Source organism: Parambassis ranga, chromosome 22, assembly GCF_900634625.1.
Source record: "Parambassis ranga chromosome 22, fParRan2.1, whole genome shotgun sequence".
Lineage (NCBI taxonomy): Eukaryota > Metazoa > Chordata > Actinopteri > Ambassidae > Parambassis > Parambassis ranga.
In genome coordinates, this window is record NC_041042.1 from 3,496,753 (window position 1) to 3,512,241 (window position 15,489).

General features: G+C 43.0%; 1 protein-coding gene across 1 annotated transcript in view; it reads left to right on the top strand.

Moving 5' to 3' along the window:
- The window catches only part of syne1b (spectrin repeat containing, nuclear envelope 1b), a 59,217-nt gene that overhangs the window by 306 nt on the left and 43,422 nt on the right, over window positions 1–15,489 (top strand). Inside the window, exons 2-17 of the mRNA XM_028395928.1 lie at window positions 6,924–6,985; window positions 9,106–9,201; window positions 9,872–9,955; window positions 10,666–10,758; window positions 10,871–11,049; window positions 11,139–11,335; window positions 11,829–11,938; window positions 12,546–12,596; window positions 13,003–13,110; window positions 13,193–13,330; window positions 13,789–13,953; window positions 14,054–14,166; window positions 14,253–14,421; window positions 14,499–14,595; window positions 15,016–15,218; window positions 15,296–15,460. Of these exons, the coding sequence (XP_028251729.1) occupies window positions 6,924–6,985; window positions 9,106–9,201; window positions 9,872–9,955; window positions 10,666–10,758; window positions 10,871–11,049; window positions 11,139–11,335; window positions 11,829–11,938; window positions 12,546–12,596; window positions 13,003–13,110; window positions 13,193–13,330; window positions 13,789–13,953; window positions 14,054–14,166; window positions 14,253–14,421; window positions 14,499–14,595; window positions 15,016–15,218; window positions 15,296–15,460 (2,030 nt within the window). The remainder of the gene's footprint in view (window positions 1–6,923; window positions 6,986–9,105; window positions 9,202–9,871; window positions 9,956–10,665; window positions 10,759–10,870; window positions 11,050–11,138; window positions 11,336–11,828; window positions 11,939–12,545; window positions 12,597–13,002; window positions 13,111–13,192; window positions 13,331–13,788; window positions 13,954–14,053; window positions 14,167–14,252; window positions 14,422–14,498; window positions 14,596–15,015; window positions 15,219–15,295; window positions 15,461–15,489) is intronic.

Here is a 15,489-nt window from a genome sequence, read left to right on the forward strand (position 1 = left end):
CAACCGGCTTAGTGTCAACCCCTTGCAGCCTTTAAACGCTATAATAGAATCATACTTGTAGGTAATTTGATTTCATGTGTGCGTGGACACATTATGTGAACATAATCTCATTTGGAATAATAAGAAAATTAATGTTCATTCTTGTGACCTAACACAAAGACATTGTTTGGCAGCCTAGTTGGAGTAATTCAGAAGTTATTTAGAGAAACATGATGAAACTTATTCAGTGAATTTTGTGAAACTCCTGATCCCAACACATGATTCTGGGCACACACACTTTGATGTGATTGTCTTGGCATCTTTGAAAAAGAGAGATTGAAGAAGGAGTTTGTTGCATTAGAGCTTTAAAGATACGTCCTGGCCGTGCTAGATTTGTAGATGAAGTTTTCCAGGTGCCAGCTTTTAATCGAGTATTGACATGAGACACTGAGTCACAACAAGTGAATGCACAGACTGAACAAGCCTAAAACCTGACACCCCCACTGCCCTTGGTTAGAGACTGGATCGATAGCAGGAGTCTCTTTTTGTTGGTGTGTTGTCGTCCCCCCCTTTTTGCTACAAGGGCATTAGGCCACAACCATCACCGACATCATCAAGTCGGCTCAGTTTTGTCACCGTCTGCTCGTCTTGGTGTTTGTTTCTAGATGCACAAAAACTATACCAAGAAATTTCACACCTAATGATGTGTGTTACCATAGCTACAGTTATGAAACATTAGTCTGTGGTTGTGCTGGTGCTGCCCAGTTCCTGCTGTCTCGGTTTGTCTCTGTTCCATTTGCATGATGTTAATGTGAAGTCAAAAGCATACTGAGAGTGAAATGCGTCTTTGCACGCACACATTTATCTGTGTGTGTGTGTCATTTCTTCAGTCCACGAATGGCACAGTCTGCCTTGCAGAGTGCCAGCCACTGCTGCGTTTCATGTCAGGAAGTGGAATTTGGTGTCAGGTCACATCTGGAAGACGTTATTATGCCGGTGGCTCTGTAGATGGTGAGCACCAGGCTTCTTCACTGCTACTTCCCGTCATTAAAGGCGTCCTGCAGAGAGGACTCACTTTGACTGGAGCAACAGGCCCTCAGTGTGAATGAATTATTGACGTCTTGTTTCAGATTAAGATCAAGCCTCCTAAACTTAGGAGCAGCCTCCTTCAGGGAGGGAAAGTGTTCCTCCAGCTACTTGTTGCTGCCGTCGTCCTGTATGATGATGATGATGATGATGATGATGATGATGATGATGATGATGATGGTGTAGCAACAACCTTAAATGCCCTCAAGCTGCAACTGATGTCTGACAGTGTTGAGGGTGCGTGACAGAAGTGTTCCTCTTGGCACTTGTGGGTTTCATTTTTGCTCAGACTGTGTGTCAAAAAGGAAGTGATGTAAGAGAGCTGGAGGCTTGTGGTCATATCCTGTAATAAATCACCTCTCCTAATCTTATCTGAGCCTTTTAATGTCTATTTAAGGATTAATTTAAGGTTTTAGCTTACTGAGCTGCCATGTTTCTTCATATGAGACGTCAACAACTTGGCTAATTTTGTACCAAACTGTCTGCCAGCTTTCTGAGTTGTTGCTTTGACAGATTGATAGAATGTTGACACAACTCTTCCGGTGTTAAGGTGAAATTTTGTTGTGTTTTGTTGCCAGAGCAACAGTGGTAGTGGCTCAGTGGTAGAGCAGGGTTGTCCAATAACTGGAAGGTTGGTGGTTCGATCCCAACTCCTCCCTAGTCACTGTTGTGTGTCCTTGGGCAAGGCACTTTACCCACGTGTGGCGCAGCCTTAAGCAATTTCCCTCTGGGATTATTAAAGTATCTAAAATTAGTCCCACAATGGGGAAATTGCATTAAAAAAAATATAGGAACTAAAATAAAAACCTCCATCCTGTGCTCGGAGCCATAACGCAACACTACAAGCTACACTACAAAAGTGCACCTATTGTGTTCATTTAACCCTCGGGCGTCATTGGGGACTTTTTTGTCCATTTGGGTAATTTTTGCCTCTTTACCTGGCCACCATTTTATCTGTGTTGGTGCATATGGCACAATTTTTTGTAACAAAGACTCTCTCTAGACACATTTTAGAATTCCAATTTAAATTTTTCAAATACATCACCAGAACATGGTGAAACAAATTTACTACCCTTTTGTGTCATTAGGGGACAAAAAAAGTCCACTTCCAAAAAACTGCTATAAAAAATTAACAGATTAATATTTTTTCTTACTTTTTTCTGCATAAATATGTTAAGCAACTTCAGCCCTGCTCAAAACTACCAAACATTAAATCATTTTGAGGAATTTAACCCTTTAAATGCCAGTTTGATTACTTGATGTTACAGTTATTTTTTATGAAGAAAACACAAAAAATGAGTTATTTTCCACAAAACAAAAGTTAGGTGGCTGAGGCATTATTTTTATATCTGTCATGGATAGGTCAAAGATTAGCCAAAATATTGAGTTTGATGCATTATTAGTTTTTGTGTAGCAGCAGTTTAAAATGGTATTTTCCACTTAGGGCCCATTAACTCCTATTATAATACTACATTTTTTAATATCATAACTATAACAACATATAACCATGCATTTCTTGATGTAAGGGTTTCATTTTTGAAAAAAATAGTTAAATTTGACATTTTCTACTGTTTACCACTAAAATCAGCCATTAACCCATTATATTCCTATGCATAAAATCCTTGTGTTTTGTGGATGTGTTTTGGATTGTGTTCAGTAGGCTGTTTTAAGTGTGTGTGCATGTGTTTGTACACGTGTGTATGTGTCCATGTGTGTGCATACTAACTTTTGTTTTGTGGAAAATAACTCATTTTTTGTGTTTTCTTCATAAAAAAATTACTGTGACATCAAGTAATCAAACTGGCATTTAAAGGGTTAAATTCCTCAAAATGATTTAATGTTTGGTAGTTTTGAGCAGGGCTGAAGTTGCTTAACATATTTATGCAGAAAAAAGTAAGAAAAAATATTAATCTGTTAATTTTTTATAGCAGTTTTCTGGAAGTGGACTTTTTTGTCCCCTAATGACACAAAAGGGTAGTAAATTAAAGTGACGCCTGAGGGTTAAATGGGGGGTGGAGTTGTTACATCTACATACAATTGGAATAAAAGGGAAGTAAGTGTAAACATATGTGTGGCTGTAAGAGCAGCTTTCTCTCCACAGTGTCACTAACAGCTGTTGGAGACCGACAGCCGTCCCACTGATATGATCTCACGAGCGAAGAGCCTAATTACCGCTCTGCGTCGGACTCTTTTAGACACTCATCACTGCAGAGGCGCCCACATCTTCTCTGTGACTCTGTGAAGTTCATTTGTTGTCTTTGTGTATTAGATTACAGCGTTGTCAAGCTGTTTTGCGAAGAGTCGTCTCCGATCCGCCTGGCTTTAGTCCAGCCTCGGAATCATTTCTTGTCCTGCTTGGCTCTCGTCAAAGGTAGCTGCTCTCCACTAAATGGAACAACAGTGAGTGCTTTTACAGTGCTCCCATGTGGCCGACCCAGGCCTATGTAGCCAAGCACCTACTGCACAGTATTGCCAAAGGTATCATCTGTCCTAAGATCACCTTAAGTACTCCATTACTCACGTGAATGGCAGATGCTTTAGTGGTTTGACGTGCTGCGTGCTGTTTGTTGCTGAGGTTATCCTCTTTTAATTGCCACTTAGCTACTAGTGCTATGTCAGGCTTAATTAAATCAGTTGATTCAAACATAATGACTCGGTGATAGGAGCTGTTTTACATAATGATTTCATGCATGTCAGAGTTAGTGGATCCGGAGTTCAGGACTCTGGACAGCTCCTTAAGAGCAGCTGGAATATCAGGGGGACGTTATCGATCGCATCATTGTTCTGATGAAGAGAAGTGCTGCAGGAAGTTGTGCTCGTTACACTATTTACCTACAAATGTATATATTTCTGGGTTAAAACATGTATATGGTTTGACAGCAGCATTCTTCAGGTTCGCCCCATGAGTCTTCTGTATTAGGCAGCAGTTCTTTTCTGCTCCTGTCGCCTAACTCTGTCCTCTGCATGACTTCTCTGACACCAACGAACTTCATGTCCTCGTTTAGCACATCCATATATCTCGTCTTTGGCCTTCCTCTTGACTTCATCTGGTCGGTCAGCTCCATTTCCTTCTGCCAACAAAACCACTATGTTCATAATCATCTCAGTCCGTCCTCTCTGGCATGAGCTGTCCCTCTGATGTGCTCGTTCCCGATCTTGTCCATCCTCGTCATTCCTAAAGAGAACCTCTTCTCATCTTCATCAGCTGCTACCTCCTCCTTTTGCCTTTTCCTCGCTCTTCACAGTCTCTAAACCAGACAGCAGAGCTGCTCTCACTGCTGTCTTTTTTATGTTGTCTAATGCTTAATTCTCCGTGTTAGGTGTCCAAAACTATGTTAAAGTTGCTATTGGTGCTAAAACGTTTATATTGAAAAGCTTCTCTCTGCTCCAGTTTCTCTGATGGAAACAAAAACACATCATTTCCTTTGCAGCAGAGGACGTTTCCTGGGTTGGAAGAGGGAAAAATAACAAAACTGTGATAGAGATAGGTGTTGATTTTTTTCTTTAAAATATTGTTCTGACTCAATGCAGGACTCTGAATGTTAGGAAAAGTTCTAATACATGTTTATATATAACGCAGATTGCCCTCAGTGAATACAGATCAATTTTAAAATATGATGGCAGTTTTTGTGAGGGCTTTTCTCTGAAAGCTCGTTCTAACGGTCTTACCAGCATTTTTTCCGATTTTTGATGCAAAAGTAAAAAAAAAAAAAAAAAAAAAAAACCTTTCCAAACCGAGCAGCCTTTCTGGGTCAGTTCCAGTAGCAGTCTGTAGAGCAGTAATAATAGAACTACAACCTCAGGCCTATTTTTAGCGTATCAAGAGAAGCTTTTAGTGGGCTGGTGGGTCTTCAAAGAATAATGTAATCGTGCTATACTTACTCAGTATTGTGTGTTATTTTCAGAAGGTAAAGTAGAAGCTGAAGGGGCTCTGCTTGGCCTTACTGAACAAATATGATTATCCTGCAGAGCTCTTTTTTTCAAGCCATGTGTACAAAGGGAATCCTGGTGTGGGTGTGTCCACTGTGTCGTCACAATGGCATTGACACTGAGAGAGAGAGAGAGAGAGAGAGAGAGAGAGAGCAGGTGGTAGATGTTATTCACCAGTCTCAGCATTAATTATTAAGATTTCTTGCACCATTGAGAGCTTTGTGTAGCATTTTCTTTAGTTTTGTACTGGTCCATTTAATCAATAGGCCTCTGGTGACTTCATTTAATTTTATAGACTAAAAAATAAATAAATAAATTAATTAATAATAACATTATTTTTAAATGTGTCGGTCTCGTACAGGATTAGATCAATCTTATAGGCAAACACACACACACACACACACACACACAAACCAGGCTTAAATTAGGATAATGCAGCCAAGGCTGTGACATCACCACCTCCCACATGCTGATTGGTGGAGCCACGGTGGAGCTGAGCTCTCTCCAGCCTCAGATGGTACGATGATACAGCGAGGCAGTGCAGCGGGGGCTGTGCACATCCACACAGGCATGGCTCCTCTGGATGGCAAAAACACAGGAAGGAGGAAGGATGGGATTGTAACTCACCCTTTCTATTGAAGGTTTTCTGCTTTGCTGCCGCTGGTGTGTGTGTGTGTGTGTGTGCGTGTGTGTGTGAGAGAGAGAGAGAGTGTGTCAGGAAGGAGGGGACGTTTTTTCCTCTCCAGCAGCTTTTTTTGTGTGCTTTCACCGGGGAGAAACCAGGCGGCCAGATCTGTTTTGATTCCTGCTGGAAAGACCACTGAAAGCACAGCTGTGTGTTTTTGTGTCAGCTTTTCCACTCGGGATTTTATTTGCACACACACACACATATATGTACGCTGGAGCTCATGAAATGCAGAGGGCGAGAGAGTGGGTTGTAGAATGGCTCACTATAAGGATGTGTCTGTCAGGAAGACCTCGCTGAATCTGGTGACTGGATTTTTTCAGTATCTGCGTGGTAAGTAGGACAGCAGCAGCCGTCATCTCTCATCTGTGCTGACCTGTGTTGCTAATATGGGACATAACATATGCTGATGCTTTGTAGGTGAATCCCAGCTTTGTGAACTTGTTATCATGCAGCACGAACAGCTGTATGTGTGTGTGTGTGTTTATGTGTGCATCTGTATGTGCGTGCTATGCTTCAGTGGGCTTCCCCCGTGCATCAGTGATGAAGCATTTGCCTCTGGGTTAACGTGATGCCTTTGCTTGCTCTATAGTGCTTCCTTAAACACGTGACCGCCGTCTATATCACTCATCAGGGTGGACGTTTAAAAATGGCCACTCCGTGTGTGTGTGTGTGTGTGTGTGTCAGTGTGCAGCAGTAGCCGACCGGCATGTGTTAGAAATGTGTCTTCAGCACGACAACAGCAACCAGAAAACGTCTTGTTTCGTTACACATGCTGCATAATGCATGAGGCATTGTGGGTGAATATATTAATAGGCCACACAAAAGAGGCTGTGGTGGTGGTGGGGGGTGACCTAAACAATCATGTCATTGCTGAACGCAGAGGGCATTTGTGGGATGTTGTTTCTAACTGTCCTCCTACGAGCACATGCATGATGTCAGCTCCTGATGGCCATCAGCTGTACATGTTGACATGCATGCTGCAGGACTGCTGCAATGCTTCTTCACTGAGGTGTTGGAGCGCTATAAACACTCTAACGTTAAAGTTAGTGATTAATATTTAATCACGTTTCTGTTTCTGTGGTAGCTATAAACTCAACCGTTTCCTTATCTAGAGTCAGTTTGCAGCCACTTATTTTGAAGGCATGTTCTTGTGTTCTCGTAGGGGGGGCTGAGGCTCCACAGTCTAACATCAGAGCATGTGGTGATGTATGTTGACTTACATATACAATTATCTTTCCAGATGAGCAAGAGGCGGTGCAGAAGAGAACCTTCACAAAATGGATCAACTCTCATTTAGCAAAGGTAAGAGCGACTTTCCAGCCAAGCTGTTGTCATGAGCTGGAGATCATGACCTGAACAAACATGTCAAAATGATTATGTCACTTCAAGTCAGAAGCTGTGATGACCTTTTACATGATTATGGTGATGGGCAGCCAACTTGTCACACCCGTGGCTGCAGGATGAGTCTACAGTATACTGCCCTTCTAGGATTTTGCACATGACAGGAAAGTCTATGATACCTCAAATGATCCAAACATTGCATGTTTACACTTGGAAGACATGTTGAATTTTAGCTTTGGCTTAAACTCTTGTTTTCCTGGTTACACTGGTCAGAATTGGACTGAATTTTTCCAGTCAGCTGTAAAATAATGACATAACTTGTCATATGACCTGATTCCTGAGCACTGAAAATCAAATCATGTTTAATGGAACAGCGGTTGTTGTTGATACAGTGTACTTGCTGTGTAATATGACTCAGAAACCACTGGGTACTTTTAAAGAATCTCATGGAGAAGATTAGACAGCACTAGTGGAGCGTGTTGGTGTGGACATATGGGAGGGTTTAATGGAATTATTTAGAAACTGATGCGTGGGGTGCGTGTTAAGTGTTTGTGTGTAGGTAGGTGTGTTGTTGTTCGGTTATTCATGCAGGGCAGAGTGTGTGTGTGTGTTAGAGGATTGGCATGGACAGTGCCAATGCAGTGTGCAGATGGAGCGCAAGAGGGTGAGGACAGTTCCCCGCAGGCACTTCTTCTAAGGTTCATGCATGTAAATTACAAAGCACTGAGCGCACAACAACAACAACAACAACAACAACACATGCTATATTACATCACACCCTGACCCTAAAATAACAGGATTTTAAAAAAGACTTGGGACAAATGATCAGAGCCACAATTCACAATGTCACAGATGACACAGCAGAGGGAAGAACTCAGACACCGCTGCAGGCTTTAGTCTGGGCCTCGGCTCAGGGATGTGGTCTCGGACTGGGTCTTTTGTCGACGATAGTTCAAAGCTTGGCTTCTCAAACTTTAGAAGAATCCGAGTTATGTGGTGTGCCAACGCTGGGACGCTCTGTAGGTCTATTCATCATTATTCATGCACTGCGCTCCAGCTCACTCACTGTGCATACCAATAAGACTAATGTAGCAGAAGCCACATCATGAAACACAGTCTCACACCGTCAGCGGCTGTAACCAACACTGAAGCAGTAGTAGTAGCACAGAAAGTTACTAAATATTTAACGCGGGTTTGACTCCAATGAGCTTTTTTAGAGGGTGAAAGTTTGTAATAAGTTCAAACATCCTCCAGCTGTCACATTTCCCTTTCGGCCTTTGTGTCCATTTCCTCTGAAAAGCAGCTTTTCTAATGTTTCCACAGATTTTTCCACTCTCATGTCACTAAATGAAGTTTCCAGGGAGTGTATGATCTCCGAATGGCAAAGGTTATCTGGTGCAGATATTAGTATGGAAAATTAAAGAGATAGAAATGGAACAGGATGAAGTGTAATCTGCAGAATTAACTGAACTCTGCACGTCTTGACATCGCTTTAGTAAATTTCAATTTGATCAGAGATTGTAGGACCAAATGTAACACATTGCACCCACACTTGTGGCCAGTATCAGGACAGACGATTGGCTCTTCACACTATTTTGCCCCAGATACGCAGCCAACTGCATCTTGTCATGGAATATGTTGTGAAATGGCCCGCAGACTGTGCCAAATGAAGAATTCCCACAGCATGATTTCCCTTTAATTACAGCTTTACCCGGCAGAATAAATAAACATCTGTTACATTTACATATTCTGCTGTAAAGTGGCTGTTCGTCTTGAAGATCGTGCAGCTCTGTCAACGTGTGGATGTGTTATCAGGAGAGAGAGAATAACCAGTTAGGGTTAAACGAGTACCGTCGCCTCAGGACTGGGCAGCGAGCCACTGGTGAGGAAAAGGCACCATCTTTTCAGCTGCAGGGAGGCTCTGTGCTTGTTGCTAACAAGCCTGTTTCTCACAAACAGCATTTGGTTTCTCCTCAGCTCTGCTAAAAATACCAATGTCCTTTCAGATGTAATGTAAATATCTTTCTTATTATCTTCACAGGACTGACTTGTTTTTTTTGTACAATGATCTCTGCTTCTAGCATAAACCACCATTAGAGGTTAACGACCTTTTTGAGGACATCAAAGATGGGGTGAAGCTCTTGGCTCTGTTGGAGGTCCTGTCCGGCCAAAGACTTGTGAGTATTTGCATGTTTGCACAGGATATCTTAAACTGTATGCTGTGACTGAAACATTGAGGCACATTATTTTCATGAAATGTTCACAGTCCCTCAGAAATAAAGTCACAATTTTTGGCCTTAGTGTTTGAGATGCACAATAATTAGACTAAATATCAATTTTTATTTAATAGATATGAGTTGTTAAACTAATTTGAGACACGAGACATGTAGATGTTTATTTTGTGTTTTACCCTCCACACAGATCACAGCACACACTCTTCGCCTTCTCACTATGCGAGTCCATCACACTCCTCTTTTCTCTGACACTCACACACACACACACACACACACACACTGACCCAGATTCTAAATGGATATTTAGTAATTAGACCTGTCTTGATACAAATTGCCATGTCATCTGCAAAGCTGTTGGTTGGCGAGTGAGTCAGTCTACACTACATGCTGAGCGCTGCCTGATACTTCCACACGCTGCTTTCCTGGATGCATCAGCCAAAAATTGTTCAAAGATCTACAGACTCAGGTTTTATAGCACAGGATTAAACTCTTCATTTAAAGCAGCTTAAAGCCCTCTGCAGTTAATTTATGCAAGATATGAGGATGCCAGTGGGAGTGGTGGGTATGTGTATCTTTGTTTACAGATAAACTTTTTTGTCCCCTTTACCTTAAGCCCTGTGAGCAAGGCCGCCAGCTGAAGAGGATCCACTGGGTTTCCAACATTGGCACCGCACTCAAATTCCTTGAAGGCAGGAAGGTAAGCAGTTTAACCCTAAGAGCTCATCTTCCCTCTATATCTAATTATCAGACTCAAAAGAAGGTTTATTAAGAACGCGTAAAGAAAAGCTATTGATCGGGTATTTGTTAGTGCTCCGTGCAGTGTCATCAGAGAAGCAGGAAACAGGACTTCTTGATTACATAACTCATGTCTAAATCCCTCGGCTCTGTGAAGCCTGCGTCCTACTTTCGTCTGGGTTCCCTGTGGACTTACATTGTTGTGATCTTTCTCCCATCATGTGTGCCTTCAGTCTGTGTACCGAGGATCTCCGGTCAGTCGCCGTTAAATGTGATCAACTACTGTATGCACTCTTTTTCATTTGATGCACGATGTATACTCTGCAGTCATCACGCTTCCACTGACATGCATTTTAATGCCTTTCTGACTGGAGGTCTGGTGACTGGTGTGTCTGGCTCATTACTGAAGCAGAGCTGGGGTTTTTGTTTTTGCAACGACGTTTGCAAAGCTGTGGTCCATCTGCTTCTCCTTTAATGCATCTTCTGGTTGACTTCCACTGCGGCTGTCTCTGCTGTCTGTCAATGACAATACTTAACTGCATCAAAGACCCGACTTTGATGACAAACAGAAGCTTGCAGACTGTATGAAGTGCCACTCTGGGTGAAATGTTTCCAAACTGTCTGCATGGGGCTTACTTTTCAGGATAATCCTCTGCTTGGCTTTTGTTTCAGATCAAACTTGTTAACATTCATGCCACTGACATCGCTGATGGACGACCATCAATCGTCCTTGGGTTGATATGGACCATCATCCTCTACTTCCAGGTGCTTCATCAGATTTTCTAAAAGTTTAATACCCATGCACACTCGACGGGGAGGTTCTGCCCTTCTGCCCTTCTGCTTTGATTGAAGCTTTTTTCTTTTTCTCGTCCGTCAGATTGAAGAGTTAACCAGCAACCTTCCAGCCCTCCAGGCGCTGTCCAACAGCAACTCCTCTGTGGAGAGTATCGCCAGCTCTGAAACAGGAAGCCCTCCCATGAAGAGGAAGGTCGTAAAGAAATTTCAGGGCAATGCCAAGAAGGCCCTGCTCCGATGGGTGCAGGGTACAGCTGCCAAGTATGCCAACCTTTCCTTCCCCCGTGTGTGTACGCACATTTATTTAAGTCATGCGAAACAGCAGTTCTGCTTACATTCACACTTTACAGGCATCATGGAATTGAGGTGAAGGACTTCGGTCCCAGCTGGCGGGATGGTGTCGCATTCCAGGCGGTGGTGCACGCCATCAGGCCCGACCTGGTGGACATGGAGGCGGTGCAGCAGCGGAGCAACAGGGAGAATTTGGAGGATGCATTTGCACTTGCAGAAAATGAGTTGGGCATTCCCCGCCTGCTGGATCCAGAAGGTATCCTTGACATTTTTTTTCATGCATGTATTAAAGATTCAAGTCTTGCACACTATTCTGACAAAATAGCATTAAATATGTGCATATATATAATAACTGGATTAATGAAATGTGGATGCAAAATACCAGTGGCGCCTTACGGAAGATTAAAATTCAGTGCTTAGCTCAGAGTCAGTGGAAGTGAAGCAGCCTGCAGTGGCTCTGCAGTCCTGTCCTCACTGGCAGCGTCGTGACGCTTTACTGCTCAGAGAGCTGCACTGAAACGTTTATTCTGCTTCTACAGGAGTTTGACCCTAATTCCTAGAAACATAAGGTCAAGGATGGAGATGAAAGCAGACATGAATAATTAGCCGTCATGCCTGAGTAGATTTATCCTCTTGAGGATACCGTTTTATGCCGTGTTTGACAGATGTAATGTTCTCCTTCCCACTGCTCTGAGGACATGTTTGAGTGAAATACATGACCAGTGAAAAATGTTTGTGTTGCTTTGTAGATGTGGACGTAGACAAGCCGGACGAGAAATCCATTATGACGTATGTGGCTCAGTTTCTCAAGCACTACCCAAACCCTCACACCTCTGAGACTGACGGACAGCAGGACGAGGTACCCTTTATTACATCGATGCACATAGATAGATAGAATAATAAGTTCCTCATATACCATCAGTTACAGTGAATGACGACATGCAGAGATCATATCAACAGTGGAGGGGTGATTGATAAGTTTCTGGCTTCGGATATAAGGAAACAAACCTATTAATCACCTCCATAGACTGAATAAACGCTGCTTGACCGGCTGCTGAGCTGTTGTATTAAACTTAGGGTAGGAGATTTTGAAAACTCAGTGAGCCAATACTCCGCGCAGGGTCCACCCGGAGGATTGGCTGGATGTTTTTAGCGTTTTATAGCTTCCACAGATGATTCATATTCTTCGCTTTAATGCCAAACTGCCGAACTAATCGGTTGCTATCGGATTGTAAAGAGAAGTTACACCAATTGAACAAAAAGTGCATCAGAATGAAATCTCCTACCCTACCTTTAAACACATTACCTTTAAAATGCATGCGATTTTCATTTTGTCACTTTATCGCACAGATGAATTAAAGCTCGAATCATAGCATGGACACAGCAGCCATTTAATCTTCGACATTATGTTTGCCATCATCACAAACTCATTTCATTTCTCCATCTATTTTTTTGTGCGCATTAAGCTGCTTCTTGGCTCAATTCCAACCTTTGCACTGTCAGTGCCAGTGCTTCAGGTGAGAGTTCAGGTCGTGGGGCTGCATGCTGTCCGTTTTGCTCGCTCTCATCCCATTTCCTATCCTTTTTTATCTCTTTTAATTTTTTTTTCTTGCTCTTCTAATTCCTTTATCTCTCTCTGTGTGCCTTGCTGCTTTCCGGGATAGTTTGGTCCCCAAGATATAGAGCAAATGCTTGAGGTATGTCCAATAAAAACAGACCAAGTCAGAGGAGATTTACTTCTACCGTAGCATCTTATTAGCCCTAAATGTAGTGGTTGTGGTTGTGTGTTAACCCGGTCTTCTTCTCTCATCTTCAACTGTGTGTTTCTGGAATGTGAACTCGGTGTTCTAACGGCATGCGGATGAGAAGAAACAGGATTAGGATTGTTGTGAGTGTAAACTGCATGTGTTTAAATTGTGACAGAGAGAGGAGAGGAAGATGCTGAGAGAGCTGAAGGTGTTCTTAGATCAGCTGGAGAGAGACGTGCTGCGAGCGCAGGGAGCAGAGGGAAACCTCACTGATAAATATCAGGTGAGTTGGCCTTGGAAACTGGACACTGTTACATCGCATTCTGCTTTGATATCAACACGAGTGCCTCCTGTGTGTTTTGCAGGCTTTTAAGAGCTTCCGTGTACAGTATGAAATGAAGAAAAAGCAGACGGATCCGCTGCTACAGCCAGTCCACAAGGACGGCAAGCTGTCCGTGGACCAGGCTCTGGTCAAACAGGCCTGGGACCGCGTCTCTGCGAGGGTAATTACACCGCATGCATCCTTACAGCATGAATAATTTATATCCAAGCCACGGCGAATTAATTATGATGATTCGTCATTTTAAAATTAAACAAAAGATAAATAATAGATCATGTTTTATTTGTTCTTGTGGTTCTCTTTTGTAAAATAATTGCATCATTGCTTTGGAAGCTCAGAGAAATACAAATCAGGGTTCCCTCTATTTACTCGCTGCCAGTGAAAGTTCAGCAGGGTGCATGTGGTTGAATCAGCTTGTTCAGAGGGGAGGAGGACGGGAACAGAGGCGGCTCTGTTCATCAGGGAGTCTGCTCTTCTGGACATCCACAGCTTGTCTAGACTGACATAAAACTCCTTTGTAGCCAAAGTCCTTGTGAACATGTGGACATGTTTGGATCAGCGCATCCTCCTCTGTACTTTGGTAAAGTGTTTTTTTTTTCTTTAAATGTGTGTCAATCGCAGCTGCTGGACTGGCATATCCATCTGGACAAGTCCTTGCCTGGTCCTCTGGGTGTGATTGGAGCCTGGCTTCACAGAGCAGAGATGGCTCTCAGAGAGGACATTCCCATCCAGCACGCTCATGATGAGACGGCCAACGTTCTTCACAGAAAACTGGAGCAGCACAAGGTACCAGCGGGCCACCCAGTGTGTCCTTTAGGTGCTTTGTGCTTTAGGTACAAAGCAAAGCCAGTTTGGACATTGATCTGTTTTTGTGTATTTTGTGCAGGAGATATTAAAAAACCTGGAATCACACAGGCAGCCTTTTCAGCAGATCCACAGGGACAGAGCGGTCAACGGGGTCCCTGTCCCACCTGAACAGCTCCAAGATATGGCAGAACGGTGAGTCTTTATCAGATTTTATCTTTTCAGTTATTTATGCATATATAAAAACAGTGAATAACAATTAAATTGTTTTTATTCTGCAGGTTTAACTTTGTATCCACATCCTCCCACGCTCACTTGATCAAAATGGAATTCTGGGAAATGAAGTACCGGCTCATGGCCTTTCTCGTGTTGGCCGAGTCAAAGCTCAAGTCCTGGATCATTAAATATGGCCGACGGGATTCAGTCGAGCTCCTGCTGCAGAGCTATCTTGTAAGTTTGCTGTTGACTGTAGGTGGTTTGCACAGCGTCTGGCAAACAGTGGAATATTTTTCTTTTTATTATTTCAGACTTTCATCGAAGGCCACAGATTTTTCGAGCAGTATGAGATGATCTTCACAGCCCTCAAGCAAGCTGCAGAGGTTTATGTTAAATCTGACAGTTCAAGTAAGTAACTCCTTTTGGTTTTTAGTGGCTCTTATTCTGAAACGTATTTGTGTGGGCTCCTAGTAAACAGTCTTGCTATTGATTTCATGTTACAGGGTCTAAGACCTGTAACAAAGGTAAGATGAAAAACAGTCCGACAGTCTTTAAAACTGTAACTTTGCCTGTTTCCTTTCTGTAAATACGCGGATACACTTTTCCTTTCTAACATTCTTTTCTAACTCCCAGAACTGAAAAATCATCCAGCATTCTGCATGAAGGAAAATAAACAAACATATGGAATGCAATTTCAGCATGATTTTTCTGACCTAACACACTGAACCATCAACCAAAAGAAGCAAAACAATCAGCAGACATCATCAGATGTTTATGTGTTCATACAGATCACAGCCAATCTGAACTGGTTCCGTATTGTGTTCACAGTTGATGAAGCAGAGGGGGTGAGTAAATTCCTCAGCGATACCACAGCTCAGTGGAAGAACCTCGCTTTGGAGGTGCGGAGCGTCCGCAGCATGCTGGAGGAGGTGATCTCTAATTGGGAGAAGTACAGTAGCACAGTGGCGGGGCTGCAGGCCTGGCTGGAGGACGCTGAGCAGATGCTGAACCACTCCGAGAATGCCAAACGTGTAAGTGCATTCAGACGTCCATGTGTCAAATTTAATGCTTGCATCATTTACAAAACGTGCTTGTTTGTTTCCTGTAGGATTTCTTCAGAAACCTCGCTCACTGGATCCAGCAGCACATGGACATGAACGATGCCGGGAACTTCCTCATTGAGACGTGTGATGACACAGTGTCACGAGACCTGAAGCAGCAGCTCCTGCTGCTGAACGGGAGGTGGAGGGAGCTGTTTGTCAAAGTCAAACATGTAATCACTCCGAGCTTCATCTGTCATTC